The sequence below is a fragment of the Elgaria multicarinata genome, chromosome 3 (assembly GCF_023053635.1).
Source record: "Elgaria multicarinata webbii isolate HBS135686 ecotype San Diego chromosome 3, rElgMul1.1.pri, whole genome shotgun sequence".
Lineage (NCBI taxonomy): Eukaryota > Metazoa > Chordata > Lepidosauria > Squamata > Anguidae > Elgaria > Elgaria multicarinata.
This window is the reverse complement of record NC_086173.1, coordinates 93,454,248-93,471,693: the sequence shown is the minus strand read 5'-3', so window position 1 is coordinate 93,471,693 and position 17,446 is coordinate 93,454,248. Positions and strand designations below refer to the sequence as shown.

The window sequence follows — 17,446 nt, the reverse complement described above, 5'->3', positions numbered from 1 at the left end:
CTTGGAGAAAAAGGGATTGTAAAATCCTTCCCACCACAAGTTTGCTGATTCAATGATGCCTGGAAATTAAAGTAGTTGCCAAGTTTTACTCGAAGACTGTTGTCTACCTCTTTCTGGCTGACTGCAAAGGTACTTCATCCCAAACCTGTATGCAAAACATTTCCCTTCCCTGCTATCTTTAGCCATTGATCAATTAATTAGAAAGGACCTGTCTATGAAATTTTGCACACTGGAATGGATATTTGTTAAGTGTAACAACTTGAAATCAGTGTAGGGAACAATCTTGTCATGATATTCCCTAAAGGGTGCTTTAAACTCAAAGGCCAGTTTTATAACATTCCTATGATTCGAGGGGTGCAATCCTATACCCTCACTGAACGTCATAAGCCTTACTTCTGCATACACATATATAGAATTGCACTATGAATACTATACATTTTACAAAAGAAACACATCTAATAAATGTGTGCCGTAGTCATCCATTTGCAACGGGCAGGAGCCTTTGCAGCTTTGTTATAAGTGCAGTGCTGCTTTATTTCAAACATAAATGTGGTTATGATAACACTAGTGATCGGGAATCTCAGAGTATATTAAAAATGTCACACTGTATTGTGGTACCAGAATTGATTTACAGCACATTACTTCTCTGCTAGCCTCATATGAATGCGTCACTAGAAATGTTTTACTGCAGAAGGGGAAGGAACAATGGCATACAAGTTGCTACTAAAAGAAACAAGGCTGGCTTGCCTGCCCTCCTTTCTGGGCAGATGTCTAGTAATTGGATTCTAAACACAGGAAAGATGGTAACTGCGACGTCACCAGCCCTTTCACTAGGCTCCGTCGCATAAACCTTTCTCAGGCCAAGCACCACCACCTGAAAACCTGAGGGAGGGTTAAATAAAATCTTTCCCCTAGCTATGAGGGAAATAGGTTTAATATAGGATCTCTCAAAATATACTGTGGGAATACTCTCGTGTGGGTGTTTAATAACTGTAAGGCAGGTAAATAATGCCAAGCTGACACATCACATTTGGTAGCTAACAAAATAAAAATAAGTTTATTGTTGTTTAAAAGCTTTAAATCAAAATATAATACTTTCAATCCTGCCTGAGCTAAACTCTCCACAAACCAACCACCTCACTCTCTTCACACCAATGCTAAGTCCCTAGAATCCAAACTCTTCTTACTCTACAACTAAACAACTCTCCTCACATGCACTCAAACTCACATCCCTCATAAACTCCCAACACACTCCTTATGTACTCCTTCCTCCCACCAATTACATCATAAACCACACTCACTTAGTTCTGACACTCCATTCTTACCAGACATACTAATCTAGTCATATACAAGATAATCAATTGTGGGGTAACGCCACAGTAACCAGTCTTTAAAAACAGTGCTGATGAGGAAGCCACAGCTTCTGATCCAGAAGACCCAATGCTCAATTCCAGATGGATGTGAGGATATATGGCTTCTCAGTGGTAAGAGGAATGCATTCTGAACATATTTAGAGACACTCTCTTCTTGATTATTAACATTACATGTTCCAGGGTGAAACCCCTGTAAGCCCTGGCTCATATTCAGGTTTGAAAAGGGATGACCTTTCGTTTGTGTCTTCCTTGAACAGAACAAATACAAATTGAAGAAGAGCAAATAATTCCCACTGATTTAAAGAAGATGTTCCTGGTGGGTTTTACTAATTCCAGCTTGTTGTAATTCCAGGCATTTGCAACTCCAGGTACTCTTGGATGACAATGATTATTTGGATTCATTCCAATCTTGCCTCTGGCCTGGTTATGGTAATGAAACAACTTTGGTCGTCCTGTTGAGTTATGTATCCAGGAAATGGAGGGGGGAGTACTATCCTGCTGCTGCTTCTGGTCTTCTCAGTGGCTTTCAATACCACCATGGTATCTGTCTGGACCAGGTGACTGGTTTAGGATTTGAAGGCATGGTGTTGCAGAGCCTGCAGTCTGTCCTGGAGGGATGGACCCAGAAGGTGGCGTTGTGGGACTATTTTTCTGCCCCATGACAATTGGCCTTTGGGGTACCTCAGGTTCTAACTTGTCTCTCATGATGTTTAGTAGCTACATGTAAGTGTTGGGAGAAATCATTTGAAGATTTGGGATGTCATCAGTATGCAGAAGACATGCAGTTCTACCTCTTTTTTCCATCTATTAATCCCAGGGAAGCTGTGGAAATCCTGAATAGGTCTCTAGAGGCAGTTTTGTTATGGATGAGGGTAAACAAACTGAAACTTAATTCCGATAAGATGAGAGCACGTGGGTGGAGAAATGTGCTGATTTAGATGTTGGTGTGCAACTGGCTCTGCATGGGGTTGTATTCCTGTGAAATACCACACTTGCAGCTTGGGGATTCTCCTTGATCTGGTGCTGTTGATGGAGGAGCAGGTGGTATTGATGGAGGATCAGGTGGCCTGCCATCCAAGAAGACTTAGACAGACAGGGCCTTTTCAGTGGTACGCCACTGACTTTGGAAGTCCTTCCCTAGATAGATATGCACTGCCCCTACATCAATGCAATTTAAATAGGTTTGGAAGACTTATTTATTCCAAACTGCTTTAAATTGATATTTATGTTTGGTATTTAATTGTTTTTTAAAAACTCCTGATATTATTCTTAAGCAAATTATTATTTTTCCATACCCGCTGATACTTTTCTTTGCTGCTGCTATAATATTTTTGAAGGGTTTACTGTATCTTAGCTGATGATTTTATAGTTAGTAATATGTTGTTATAGGTTGTTTTAACATGTTGCGAATCTCTATGAGAGGGGTAATCCTGAAAGGTGACATACAGAAATAAGTAAATAAATAAATTACTTTTATTTAGAATACCCATTAATTGGCAACATTTCAGAAACTATTCTAAAACCCAGAATCTCTACTGAAGAAATAATATTTACTGTGGCCAACTGCAATCATTTAGCATAAAGCAAAAAGAAATAAATATTTCATAAACATATATGCTACAGAACCTGAAGGGCATTTTAAGCCCCTCCCCCAACAAGGCTTCAAATCCGAACTCCAAACATCTCATCAACTCAGAGATTAGTCCATAAGACCAATAGAGCCTGTCAGGGATAGATGTCACAACTTCCTCTTAGTCAGTACACAGTCCGCATACTAGCTTATATGGTGAATAACTAAATAACTTTGCTACTCATTTTCCCAGAGATGTCATTGCAAAAATTCATCTGCAGAATGTCATGAGCACTTGAGGGAAGGATAAGCAATGTAATTAAGTAGTAAGCCTTTTCAGTAGCATAAGTTTGCCACAGAGTATGAAATGGCTATAATTAACATTTTTAAGGCCCTGCATTTATTATCATTTATTTTGTACACAAGGTTCACCAATACAGATGCAATAGTTTAAGAAGTGCCCTGTTCTGTATAATTTTATGTATATGTCTGTAGGGTGTGCGTGCCTGTGTCTGTTGAGTAAAGATGCACAGCTGAGAAAGACTAATGTTAGTGGTGATGCATAAAGATTAAACTGTTGCTCTTCCATATACATCAAGTCATATTTCTTTATGAATTACAACAGTTGATGAAATATGGGACAAATGGAACGGCTTCTATTAAGAAGAAGAAACAAGGATAGCCGCACAAGGTATAAATGAAAACTCTTGGGATAAAAGACAGAGATGACAGGAGTTTAAGCATGACTGTGGAACAAAAGAAACTTCTTCTTCTTAGCATTATAGAACAACAGCTTTTTCTGTTAAAATGAATGCAGAGAGAGCTAGAAGGCATTCTCCCCCCCCCCCCCGCCAACACATTTGTTGCTATCTCTTTATCTAAATAGCATAGAAGAGAAACAGGGTGGTGGGATAAGCAAAAAGCTGCTGCAATTGCGCTGTAGAGATCATTGTAGTGGTACATTAATTTCATGAACAGGAAAAGGAAGCAATTGCTTTCCTGTTTTCGTTCCGTGCTAGGAGGTGGCATGTAATGTTGTGACAAATATTTGGCCCAGAAGTCTTTGCATCTAGCAAGAATCCTGCACCAACCTGCATAATAGGCTACCTTTCAAATATTTATCTGTGATAGAGTTATCAGTCTTCCATATTTTTCTCATGAGCTGCAAAACTCTCCTAAGCTACAATTTTCATAGAAAATGGAATATTATGAAATATCTCAGTATTAGGTTTGAATCAGTTTGATGCTACCAGAGGCATTCTAATAGAAGCATTTGTGCTGGCATGCTGTAACTTCTCACTGACCTCTCTAAGCCTGCTAGGGAAAAGGCAAAGTTTTCCCAGATGAACTCAGGAAAGACCAGCAGATGTTTCAGATAAATAAGTTGGAAGGAAGGATAACTGAATACGGTAATATTGTTCATGTGTTCATCTTATTGTCAGCAGATGTTTCAGGTAAGTGAATTGGGAGGAAGGATAATTGACTGCTATAATATTGTCCATGTATTCAGCTTTTGATCCAAAGGAGTGAAAACAGCATAAAATATTGTGAGCAGTGCACAGGTCCTACAAGAGAGAAACAGATATTTGGGGTGCTTAAGAAACTGCCCTCAGTAATAGTGACAGAAGCTTAAGTAAATATATTACTCCCCAAATCAAAGCTAGGAATTTTGGGAATTATTAAAATAATAATGTATTGTTAGGAGCTGAATTATGCAAGTAACACTAATAAAGAATCCAATAAATATGAGGGGGAAATGCAGAAACTCCAGAACCGAACATCTGTCCCAATGAGAGACCAAAATACATGTTTCAGATTGACTTCTCTGTTCCATTTTGCTCCCAGCTCAGAAATATTATTGGGGAAGATGCTTTAATCTTTGTTAAAAAAAGGAAAAAAGAAAGAAAGGCAATGTTCCTATAACTAAATTTAAAATGCTATTGAAATGGGCTTTGATTGAAACAATGTTGTATTTTGTATTTGTTCAATATTCTTATATCAAATGTGAATCATGCTGAAAATGCTTAAGATTTTAAGGTAAGAAATAAAAAGAGATGCCTGATCTCAGAGTCTATTTAAAACCTCTGGGTTAATAGCAGGATTTTTGTAAACTTACAATTTCCATGGTGACACTTTTCCCCTGGAATATGGCATGAGATATTTTATTTATTTATTTATTTCATTTTTATGCCGCTCAATAACCGAAGCTCTCTGGTTGGGGCACAAAAATTAAAACCATAAGATACAGCGTAAAATATAAAATACAGAAGCTTAAAACCACAATTTAAAACCACAATATAAAAGTACAACCAGAATAAAACCGAGCAGCAATGCAGAGATTAAAAATACAGATTTAAAATAACAGTGTTAAAAGACTAGGATGATAAAATGCTAAAATACTAGGAAAATAAAAAGGTTCACCTGGCACTGGAAAGAGTACAATGTACGTGCCAGGCAAACCTCTCTACGGAGCTCATTCCACAGCAGTAAAGGCCCTCCTCCTGGTAGCCACCTCCCTCCTCCTGGTAGCCACCTCACCTCCTTTGGAGAAGGACTCCTGAAGACGATCTTGGGGTCTGGGCAAGTACATATGGGAGGAGGCAGTCCTTCAGATAACCTGGCCCCAAGCCGATCATGACTTTGAAAGTTAATACCAGCACTTTGATTCGGGCCTGGACAAGGACTGGCAGCCAGTGCAGCTGGAAAAGTACTGGCATAATGTGGACTCATTGGCCAGTCCCATTAACAATCTTGCTGCCCTGTTTTGGACCAGCTGAAGTTTCTGGATCATTTTCAAAGGCAGCCCCATGTATAACTATTTGCAGTAATCCATACAGGAGGTTACTTGCTGAACCATGATCAAATTAAATACAGAAACCCCGTATCATAAAACCCCTAGGTAAGGACAAATCTGTCACAAAAATGTGCACTGCTGTGTGGAAATGTATCCTCAAACACACTATGGCACTGGGGCTTTCGAACATGTTTCTTGTACATGACAGGTAGAAAGGTCTATGCCAGCCTCCCCCAAAGTGGTTGGACTACAACCCCCATCCAGAATGGCCATTGGGTACACTATAGCGGGAGGGCACGATGTTGGAGAAGGCTGGTCTATGTAACCCAGAACCAGAATGAAACTCCCTGAACTGGTGCAGAAGGGTATATTTGCCACTTTAATTTCACAGTGGAATATAATTCTACTTTATGTGTATTACAACAGAATTTTCTATGGTGCATGTACAATATGCTGGTTCTGACAAAATTACTAATCAGGATAGTAACAGCTAATACCATTATTGACCATTTCCAAAGGAAATGAGAAAGGAAAAATAGGGATGTGTGAATCAGCAAAACCCAAGCTTGGCAAGGTTCTCTCCTGTTCTACTTCAACGCTTGTTGCAACTTGTATCCATATACAATTGCAATCTCCCCCCCCCTTTTTTTTTACACAAAACACCGTGTGTAGTTTTGTGAGCATTTTTTAAATATATGCATTTTTCTCCCATTGACTAAATCATGACTGTACACATTTTGTTGTGGTTGCATGAATAGCATTGCAAGCTGAAAAATGTATGGACTTCACACAGCAGATTATATTTGAGTCTGAGTTTAGCTCCAGGAGGTACGAACTGGATAAAATTCTGGTAAAAAATGAACTGAAATGAATTTCTTACCGGAGGTGGGGGTGGTGGAAACATCTTAACATCCAAATAAAAATACAAATTGCATAAGCAGCACTATAAGTAGGAATGTCACAGACGGAGGTCGGAGATGATACACAGCATCTCTAGTAGATGGGATTCTCTTCATTAGACATATGGGACTCCTTTTTAACAGTCCTTTAAGTATCACTGTGGATTTAGTATTGCTCTGAGATCAGATTCCATGTCCATTTCTTCTCCAGTGTCAGTTTTATGGCTGCAGAAGCCTGGGTTTCCCCAACTGCCCATCTTCCTGGAATTATTCACTTAAGCTCTTTTATGATCAGATCACTTTTGCTCCCCTTTGCCTCCACCATAGAACATTTTTCCCCTTTAGAAGCAGGCTGAACTTCAGGTGCATTTACTTTCAAACTCCTTTTTCCTGCACTGTGCCTGCTTTGACTATTTCTACATGCTGTGCTGTGAAAGGAGAGTCCGGTCTTTGTGGGTGGGTGTAAAAATCTATTAACATCAGCATGAAAGAAGCTACTGCCCTGATTTATACTCAGTAGATAAAAGGTGGTGTAAACCCACCTCTTTTGACTTCAGGAGAGGGTTTTGTGTCTTTTTTAAACTAGTTGAGATTCTAGCCCAGGCACATTCAGAATTAAAAGCAGAAGCAAAAGAATCCACACTACTCCCTCCCCCATCATTTATGGGACATTGGCATGAATAATACACAATTCCCTGTTTTCCATGCAATTCCCTGTGGTTAAACACATGGTTTGTGTGCAGATGGTCTCAGTCCCCAGCATCTCCAGGTACATGAAGACAGTACCATGTGTGTACCTGCACATTGGGGTTGGCTCTCAAACACTGAAACACTTTTAAATGAATGAAGATGCATGCTAGCTCTGCCTCCTCATCACCCTGCATATGTTGAGAGTGAACTTCTCCAGCGGGAAACCTTTCCTATCTGTTTAGGGTCCCTGTGTAGGCGCAGAACAGGGTTCTACATTAGCTGAGAAGCCTACACAAATAGAAAAAAGCACCTCACCACATGGAAGGCAATGAGAACAGTGATGGGGTTGTGGCTAAAGTGTCATGTGGATGTCTTCCCACTCACTCACCCTCTGTGCATGCCCTTTTAACTATGGTTGGCAAATTTCAAGCTTGTAGGATCTACATTGTGTTTTACTTGAACTTTGAGGTCCACCAACCAACTCCGAGGTCACAAGAGCAAAACAGTATTGGGGCAGGTGGGGGAGAGGAGAGCATGAATGAAGAAGTAAGGAACAAGGGTACCGCTGAGCACATAACCAGCCTAGAAATTTGTTTTCGGTAACAGAATTGAGCTCACAGTCTAGGCACACAAGATCAACTCCTAGTTGTCCTCACCGCCCCAGCTTTCTTCCATTTCAGAGGGACATTTTTTGTTCTTGCTGTTGTTAAACAATTGTGAGTCAGAAATCACGAGTGATCTATTGTAAATCATCCAGAGATTGATCACTACTTCCCAATCTACCTTGTGCTCACCTTTAAACCACAAAGCTGAAGGCCTAAATAAAGATCATATTGATAAACACATTGTTTTACCTTATGTGAACTTCCCAGAGAGCTTCGGCTATGGGGCGGTATACAAATGCAACAAATAAATAAATAAATAAATAAATTCATAATACTATATGGTATTTGATTTTAAGCCTTTAAGCATTCTAAATATCAGCCAGGAAAAAATCTGATGAAAATTAACATGAAACTCCATAACTAATGTCGAGAGTTATACTGAATGGGTTGGAGACAGTTTTTATTCTGACAGTGGGAGCAGCCCCTGAGCTGAGTTCTGCTCAGAATGCCCCTGATGAAAGGGAGAGGTGATCTTCACTAATTCCCTACCCCTCTGCAGCCCCCATTGCCACCCCCACCATGCATGTACACACACCTTTGCTGAGGGTTTCCCAACCCTCTGGAGCAGATTTTCAGAGAACATAGGAGATTGCAGGGGGAGGGCGCATCAACGAAAAGCCAGTGCGGTGTAGTGGTTAGAGTGTTGGACTGGGAGTCGGGAGTTCCAGGTTCTAGTCCCCACTCTGCCATGAAGCTCATTGGGTGACTTTGGGCCAGTCACAGACTCTCAGCCCAACCTACCTCACAGGGTTGTTGTTGTGAGGATAAAATGGAGAGGAGGGGGATTATGAGCATCACCTTGGGTTCCTTGGAGGAAAAAGCTGGGATATAAATGTAATAAATAAATAATAAATAAAATAATAATGAAGATCACCTTCCCTCTTCTGCTAGGGATATTCCTCTGTTGGATCAGAAGTCTCCCGAGGACAGAAAGAGCCCTTCCATCTGCAGGAGGAATTCTTCCATCCTGAATTCAACCCAATCTTTGAAGTATAATCCATAACACACACACACACCATACTGGCTAGAATTATTTGTGAGCCTGCGTTAATAAAGGATTTCCATTCTCTGACCATTCTTTTTTCTTTCAGAACTATTCGTATTAATTTTTGTCATTATAATCATTATGAATACAATGAACTGTTATTTGTCCACAGATCTTCCTTTTAAAAAAACCACCTTTATAGCACATAATGAAAATAAGTGCTACTTCATTCAGAATTTTGTGAAATGAGCCTTCTTGTCTTAGCTGAACATTGCCTTTAAATTGCTGCCTGGTATAATAAATTTCACTTTGACTATTTAGATATCTTAATGCCCTATATGGCACAGGAAGAGAATACCTTCTTTGCTAAACGCTAAGCGCCATTCACATGTCATTAATTCATGTGCACCATTTTAATTTGAAACATTTCTTTCAGTTTGGGAGCATAGCAGCGTGCTGAGCCAATCAGATGACGCTTTGTGGGGTCAGCCTTCCCCCTCACTGCTCCAGTGCTGACAATGGCGATGTGCCCAAAGGATAGCATCTGATTGGCTCAGCTCACCTCCAGACTGGGAGAAATTCTTCAAAGTAAATGGCACTGCTGGATGTTCCACACTGCTTGCTAGACTGTCACTGCTGGCAGGATTTCTCCTTCCTGGCGTCCTTCGAAGTCCCCCTGGGACCCCAGACCTTTGCCCTGCAGTGCGGTGGTAACAGCACCACTGGGTGATTTTGCTTATTAATTTGATAGATTCTGAGCATAACAATGAGCTAGTCATAAGTAGAGATGTGCAAATTGTGTAAAATACATCCTGTCTGTGTTTTGCGGATTCTCAGGCACTTTTTATTCCACTGTACCTATGGAATCAGATTTTTTTTCAGTTTCCAAATTTACACATGTGCGAAAATTCATAAATTTCCCCTGAAATGAGCAAATTCCCCCCAAATGTGCATTTTCACACTTTAGCCTATGGGGAAAATGCGTATTTTTGGTCATTTTTTTCCTTTTCTTTTCTTTTAGTATTTTTTATAATGAAATTTGCACAAAATTTCCAAAGGTTAGAAAAATGGTCTGCAGGCCCACAGAAACCACCCAACAAGTGGAACGCTGGTCCCCTGTGGAATCCATGGGTCGGATTCATACAAATCCAAACTTATTTGGCTCTACTGGGGGTTTCTTCAACATCCCTAGCCATAACTGAATATTACTTCCCTTTTGTAAGCCAACTGAGTCACTAAGCTATAGTTGCCAAACACAGTTGCCTATCACAATTTTGCAAGCTGTACTACTGTTAGTTATTTGAAGGTACCCAGTACAACATTTTCTTTCCCTGGTACATTTTGTTTCTGTTCTCTTTTGCTAGCTTCATTTGTGTGTGTCTCTCTCCTACTTTCTTGCGCCTACTTGCTATATATTTCTTCGATTGCTTTTCCCTGTTAGGTTGTTTTGCCATGGCTGTCAGTAAGAATTATATCTGAGAAATAGCATAATTGATTCCAGTTGCATTCATTATTTATTTCATAAATCATTCCAATGCAATTTATAAGGGAATAAATTAAAGAATTAAAGAATTTTAGAGGTTAATCTTAACATCTACTGTACTTGCATGCAAGTTCCTAATATATAGCACCAACAGCTAATTATCACAAATAGGATATTACATCAGTGCTGCAGCAAAATTAGGCTGCCATTTCATGCAGATCCACTGGTGTGAACGATTAGGCTGATCAATATGAATGTGGGGCCCTGCTTATATTTTCTATAGTAGATTTGTTAGCATATATCTGTTTACTTTTTGCATTCCACTTTTTAAAAACATGATACACAGTAAATGAACTTCCATCCCTAAGCACTAGGGCCTGCAGAGTTCAAAGGTAGAATTCATTCATTCATTCACTCACAGTGCAATCCTGTGCATGTTTATTCAGAAATAAGTCTCACAGTTTTCAGTGGGATTTACTCTCTTGTACATGTACTTTGGATTATAGGCTCATTAGAACGCAGTGGAAGCTTGTGGCTCTGAATTCAGTGGGTCTGTGAATCCAGTTTGGGTTTCAGGCAGAACCAGTCAGAACTTTAAAGGAGCTGTCCGTGGTGCTGAACCCAACCCTAAAATGGCCCCAGTGGCCTTACTAGGATTCATTATTGCTGTGGCATGAAAATAGGGCATTGGGGGGGGGGGGACGACAACATGGCAGGAATCCAGTGCACAACCGTTTCACTGGAAGGTACATAACATATGAACTGGTTTGCAGACATCTAACATTAGAATACATATATATCGTCAAACCACAGAATCTGTTGACCTGCTGCCTGGTGCTATGCATTGTATTCATGATCTTTCTGTCCTCCCAACAATCAAGAAGGATAGCAAGATAGAGAGCTAATCTACACCTACAGCCCTTTCACAATGGAGGAGGGGTAAATGTGAGGTTTCCCGCTTCAGGGATCATCACTTATGGGGCACATGCGAGGGAGATTTCCTACAAGCTGTTGTGGGAGGACTTGTACTGTGTGACGGTGATTCTGAATGGGTATTGTGAGAAGTGGGCAGGACTGGACAGATGAATATGGGGCATGGATTAATTTATTTTAATAACTCCTCCGTGATGCGCACCAGCGCAGACACACAGAAATGCAGGGGGGAATAGGTACTGTGTCGATGATGCGAACCTAAGCATCAATATGTTTGTGCAAAAAAAGAAGGAAAAAGAAACACTCAGCGATGAAACACGCTGATGCCCATGCACACGCTCCTCACTGTTGATTGGCTGTTTGCTGTGCCAGGAGCTCACACCGAACAGCAACAGCTTCGCGAAGGGGGGTCACACCAGCTGCGGACTGCGGGATTGTAGTGAGAGAGCCAGAAAAGCCGCTACAAATCCAGGCAGCAATATCCTGGGAAAACTGAGTAGTCATCCCAAGATCACTGCGGGAGTATGTGAACGTCAGGTGGCCTGATAGGGATGACTGAGATATTATTCTGGAATAAACGGCTGCTGTAGACATGGCCAGAGTATTCACAGTCCCTTTATCCCTTCCCAATAGTCAAGGAAGATAGTGGGCTGATCAGCATTTTCATCACTACGTTTTTCTGGCAGTAAAAAATTCATAAACCAAGTGAGGGCAATCGCTTTAACAATGGATCATGTCAAACAAACTGAAAGCCAATGAAAGGCATGCTATTCCTCCTTTATACGAAATGACCAACATGACATCCGTGGGTGTGATATCTCAGAGTGGCTTTATTACAAACACTACCCCACCTTGGCACTAACTCTCCTAGCCACCACAAGGCAAAGACATGTAAGGAGAAGGCAAGACGCAAAGATGACAGGCAAGAGGCAATGCCACTCTAGCGAGAACAGTGCAATGTCTGATTTCAGAAAAGGTGATCCCACATTTGTAAAGCAGCCAGTGATCCAAGAGCATTTGTCAAAAACAGGCTGGAAGAAAGTCTGTGGAAGGAGAGTGATAGCTGCGTAATCACCTGGAACTTATCATCCTCGATGACACACAAGACATTGGTGAAGGTAATGGAGACAGAAAAGTAGATGGTAAAAAGAAACCGAAACTGGGAGTGTTGTTGCAACATGGACATTTGGAGGCTCAAACAATTTTGATAAAACATTACAAGTGCCTATGGCACCATACGAGACTGCCATGCAAAGAAGGAATTTGTGTTTGGCTAAATAAGCGCTGTAAGGGTGGAGCCGAGAGGAATGAATTATCTGAGCAAATGAACATGTTGCTAGGAATTTTCAGCGGTTAGTGGAGAAGACAGGAAAGGGCAAGATTTTAAGTAACTCACTCAAACTATATCTATGAGTTCTTACATGAGGCTCAACCGTGCAGAGTGGGCCAACTTCCATCACATGGAGAATTTTTATTCCACAACCAAATATTCTCAGGGAGGCTCGCAGTGTTATGGAACTTCTCTACATGACAGGTGATCCACAAGACAAGTTGCTTTAAGCACTAAGGTCACTGTTCAGCCCAGCTACACAGTGACATGTCTCCTGAATTCAGCGCTCATGCAGCAGCCCAGGAATGCAGCATGCAGCAGCCCAGGAATAAAACTGGCCTCCACTCTTGAAAGCATGGCTCACTACACAAAGTCCTGATAGGATCGTTTTCAATGTACCGTTCAAATGTTGCTACCAACAGCTACCGTTAACATGGTGGAGTAGCCACACACCATCCCATACCTGAAAAGACATGTGATCCAGGGGCTCCATGCTGACCCCCAATCAAACGGAAGATACATGCCTCATAGGGATTTCTCCTGGGCACGGTAATGGACTGGATGAGGGCTAACAAACTGAGACTCAATCCAGACAAGACGGAGGTACTGTTAGTGGGTGGTTAATCTGTCCGGTGAGGTGATGCTTGCCCTGTCCTGGAAGGGGTTGCACTCTCCCTAAAGGATCGGGTCCGGCTATTGGGCGGTATAGAAATGTAATAAATAAATAAATTCTTTTCTCTGAAAAAGGGAAAAGAATTTGCCCAAATGGCTCATATCAACGTCTATGTGGATGGGTGTCTCCCCACTGCTCCACCATGCAATGGCTGGGCTACCAGTCATGTATGAACTAGGGCAGTGACAGCTGTGCACCAATAAATACAGTTACCAGATTGTCATATCTGTACAGAGGATAATTGGACCACTGCATCATTCTTCTGCTTGTCATCACTCTGAGATTGAGTATGGTCTTCCCTGTACTTTTAATTATTACCAGCCAAAAAAGAGATCTCAATTTTCTGTTTAAAAAAACCTCGAGCTTTGGCAATTACAAAAAATGGAAACCTGTCCCGTTTATTCAGGTTCGGAAATGGACTTGAACCACACCTGCCTTGTTGTCAGCCAGTGGCATCTATGCTATGACACAAGAGTGCCTGTCCATTACTTTGCTCAGGGGCTGAAATGCCACCAGTCAGAATGTAGAATTCAAGCAAGGTGCCTTGAAACTAAACATCAGCATTTACCTTAGTTCCTTGAAGGGGTCTGCCCTGACAGTGGGAGTTTCTATGGATTTAGGGAACACTGTGCCTTCTGCTCCTGAAATTACAAAACAGAACACAAGGTGTAGATATTATAAACTGTTCGCAGGGGAATGATGCTCAAATCACATCACACATGGCATAGTTTACAGTTTATCTGTCCCTAATCCAGAACACACATAACATACCCTTACAAATATCCAGAGTAAGGATAGGAAGTCTCCCTGCTTCCCACTCTGCAATTTTATTGTCCCAGTTATTTATGCAAACTGCTAGCACAGAAATGCTAACTCCTGGTATTGCATCCTTTTAAGACAGCAAGGCAGGTTGCAACAACAGAGCAAGGAGTCAGCCACACTGCATCCCTTGTACTAGATCATGGATGGGAAACCTTGTCTGGCCTGAAAAAAATGGAAAACTGCTTCTGGAAAACCTCCCAGGACTGCATGCCAAGACTGGGCATGGCCAGAGCCCAAAGTAGGCATGGTCACCTTACTCATTCATTCACACACACACACACACACACACACACACTGAGCTTTCCCAGTCCTCCTTTCTCAACTGAGCCAGGGGAGTATTTGTCCTCAGCAGCTGATTGGAAATAAGAGTTTTCCCCTTCTCTGCACAGGCTGGATGCAGAATCCACACATACTATTGCCGGCCAGTGTAGGATGACCATATGGAAAGAAGGACAGGGCTCCTGTATCTTTAACAGTTGTATTGAAAGGGGAAATTCAGCAGGTGTCATTTGCATGCATGAAGCACCTGGTGAAATTCCCTCTTCATCACAATAGCTAAAGCTGCAGGAGCCTTGCCCTCTTTATTATCTGGTCAAGAGAGCAGGGCTCCTGCAGCTTTAACTGTTGTGATGAAGAGGGAATTTCACCAGGTGCTGCATGCATGCAAATGACACCTGCTGAATTTCCCCTTTCAATACAGGAGCCCTGTCCTTCTTTTCATATGGTCACCCTGGGCCAGTGGGACAGATGTTCCCTATTCCTGCAATAGATCGTGTGCTCTGTTGTTGCTATGCAGGCCAGAAGATGTTAAATACTGAATATATGATCAGGCCATAAAATATTCAATATGGAAATATTTCTTCCTCGTTTTCTGCAAAGAAGCCAAGAAAATATTTCATAATCATTCTTCCATCTTTACTGGGCAGAAAGAAAACCTAAATTAATTGTCAGTAAATCAACAGCTTTTATCTCTTTTTCTGTTGAAAACATTTCTCCATCTATTGTGAACAAGCTGAGAAGTAAAAGGATGCTTCTTTGTAAAGTACAGGAAGTATTGTTTTCAACGAAGCAACTGATGTTGTGGTGTATTTATATATATCTACAATCAGCCATATTAGGCAGAAGGCAGCTATGATATGATGTGTATTTACACTTACTGTACATTCCACGGCAATAAATTATTATTTTATTATTTGCAAAGGTTTGATTAAAACCCAGGCCTAGCAAGTCATTACTTTTGACACAATGTAATTTACCAGCAATAAATGTTCATAAACAGTTTGAGTGGAAAATCCATAAAGCTATTTCAGCTTTATTTTAGGTTCTATTTAATGCCCCTCAAAAATGATTTCATCAATGCGTATTCCATTAACTGGTTTTCTGCCCAATAACTTAATTCCACACAATCAGTCAAGAATTTATAAAGCATATGACAGGATCTATCTAAAGTGTTTTGAATTACTGCAATGATTCGCTCAATACTATTCTTTTTCTCCCCTTCCTGTACTGGTGAACGTTGGGAAAATAAATGCATCAACAATCCCTCAGGTGCATTCAGTTACTACAGTAACAATAAGAAAAGCTTTTACATTAAAGGGATGTATACTGCACAGATCCTCAGACACATTTGGCTAGAACACAAACTTTAATACTGGTCTACATAAAGGGAATATTTATTTATTTATTACATTTATATCCTGCCTTTTTTCCTCCAAGGAACCCAAGGCAGCGTACATAATCCTCCTTGTCCTCTTCATTATATCCTCACAAAACAACCCTGTGAGGTAGGTTGGGCTGAGAGTCTGTGACTGGCCCAAAGCCACCAAGTGGGTTTCCATGGCTGAGTGGGGACTAGAACCCAGATCTCCCGACTCCCAGTCCAATACTTTAGCCACTACACCACAGAATCACTTGATACCTTCTCTGCTGGCTAATGTCTGAAATACACATGGTGGGGATATCAAAGCCCCTGGGTTCCATCAAGATGCTAAACCATGATAGTTTATTTTCTGGAACAACCCATGGTGGCTTAGCACACTGCCTGTGGAAAGTATTTCCCCTCCCTGGTGGGTTATTTCCCCCAAATAAGCCACCCTGAGAATACATGGTCTGCAGAAAGGATTATTTTACCTATGGTGGGTTAGTGTATTGTCTGTCATGCCAGCGTGGATTATCTGTACAGCACCATGTACACTGATGGTGCTATATAAATAAATAAATAAATAAATAAATAATAATAATAATAATAATAATAATAATAATAGCAATTGTCTATAGCAAGAGTGGCCAAAACCACTGGCACTGCTCTGCTCCTCTCAAGTAATCTCTATTACTGCTGCAAAGGAAGCTGAGATATTTGCCTGGCAGGGCAGGAGGACTACAGGACTGTGTGTGAAATAAACTACTCTGTGCAGCTTGTTTGCCTGATCATTTTGTTTGTATAACCACCTACCCAGTGTAGCTTGCTACCCACCATGGGTTAGCGTGATGCGTGAACCCAGCCATTGACTAGAAAGCAGATCAGTCTCAATATGTCCTTTTCAAAAGTTTTTTAAGGCTTTTTTTTGTTACAGCAAGGTGTCCTTTTCTATTGAACAAGCTCATCTGTTTCATGCAGAGCTTAAACTATATCCTATGTCACACAGCCTAGGATTCACCCATAGTTGCAACCCCAATTAGTTTTAGAAGTCAAAGAAGCAAGAGAATCACCCTGCTGAGGTCCTGCATTATGTCCCTGTGCCTGCTGGGCATGGGATTGCCCCTCTGTTGCTAATGAAGTCACTGCACTGTGTAAAATAAAAGCTCGGTCAAAGCTTTACTTTGAACTACATTGTGATTACAAAACTAAAATGCTTTCATCAACAGCTAGAATTTCTGGGAAATGCATAGCTGTGTATGTACACAATCCTTGGGATTTCCAGAGCTTTCCTCCCAAAACTTTTGTGCTTAGAGCTTTGCCTTTGAAAGTTATAGATGTGCATCTTACCTTGCTCATTGTCTACCTTATGCAGTGGGGAGTTTTCTCCCCCACCATATTTTATGAACTGGCCTCAGTCCCTTGACTCTCTCCCCTATACGTTTACATGTTCCTGTTGTATATCTGAATGACACTCAAGTACCCAAAAAATGCAGTATCGCCTGATGGGCGCCCCATTTCTTTTTGTCTCTCACCTCTATAATGTGTTTGAAAAAATGGATTCCTCTACTGCCCCAACCCTTACTGTGTGCA

At 41.0% G+C, this 17,446-nt stretch overlaps 1 protein-coding gene across 2 annotated transcripts in view; it reads right to left on the bottom strand.

Moving 5' to 3' along the window:
- SGCD (sarcoglycan delta) overlaps positions 1-17,446 on the bottom strand; it is a 223,121-nt gene that overhangs the window by 38,719 nt on the left and 166,956 nt on the right. For both annotated transcript variants that reach the window (XM_063120922.1, XM_063120921.1), the window contains exon 6: positions 13,964-14,036. In XM_063120922.1, the coding sequence (XP_062976992.1) occupies positions 13,964-14,036 (73 nt within the window). The remainder of the gene's footprint in view (positions 1-13,963; positions 14,037-17,446) is intronic.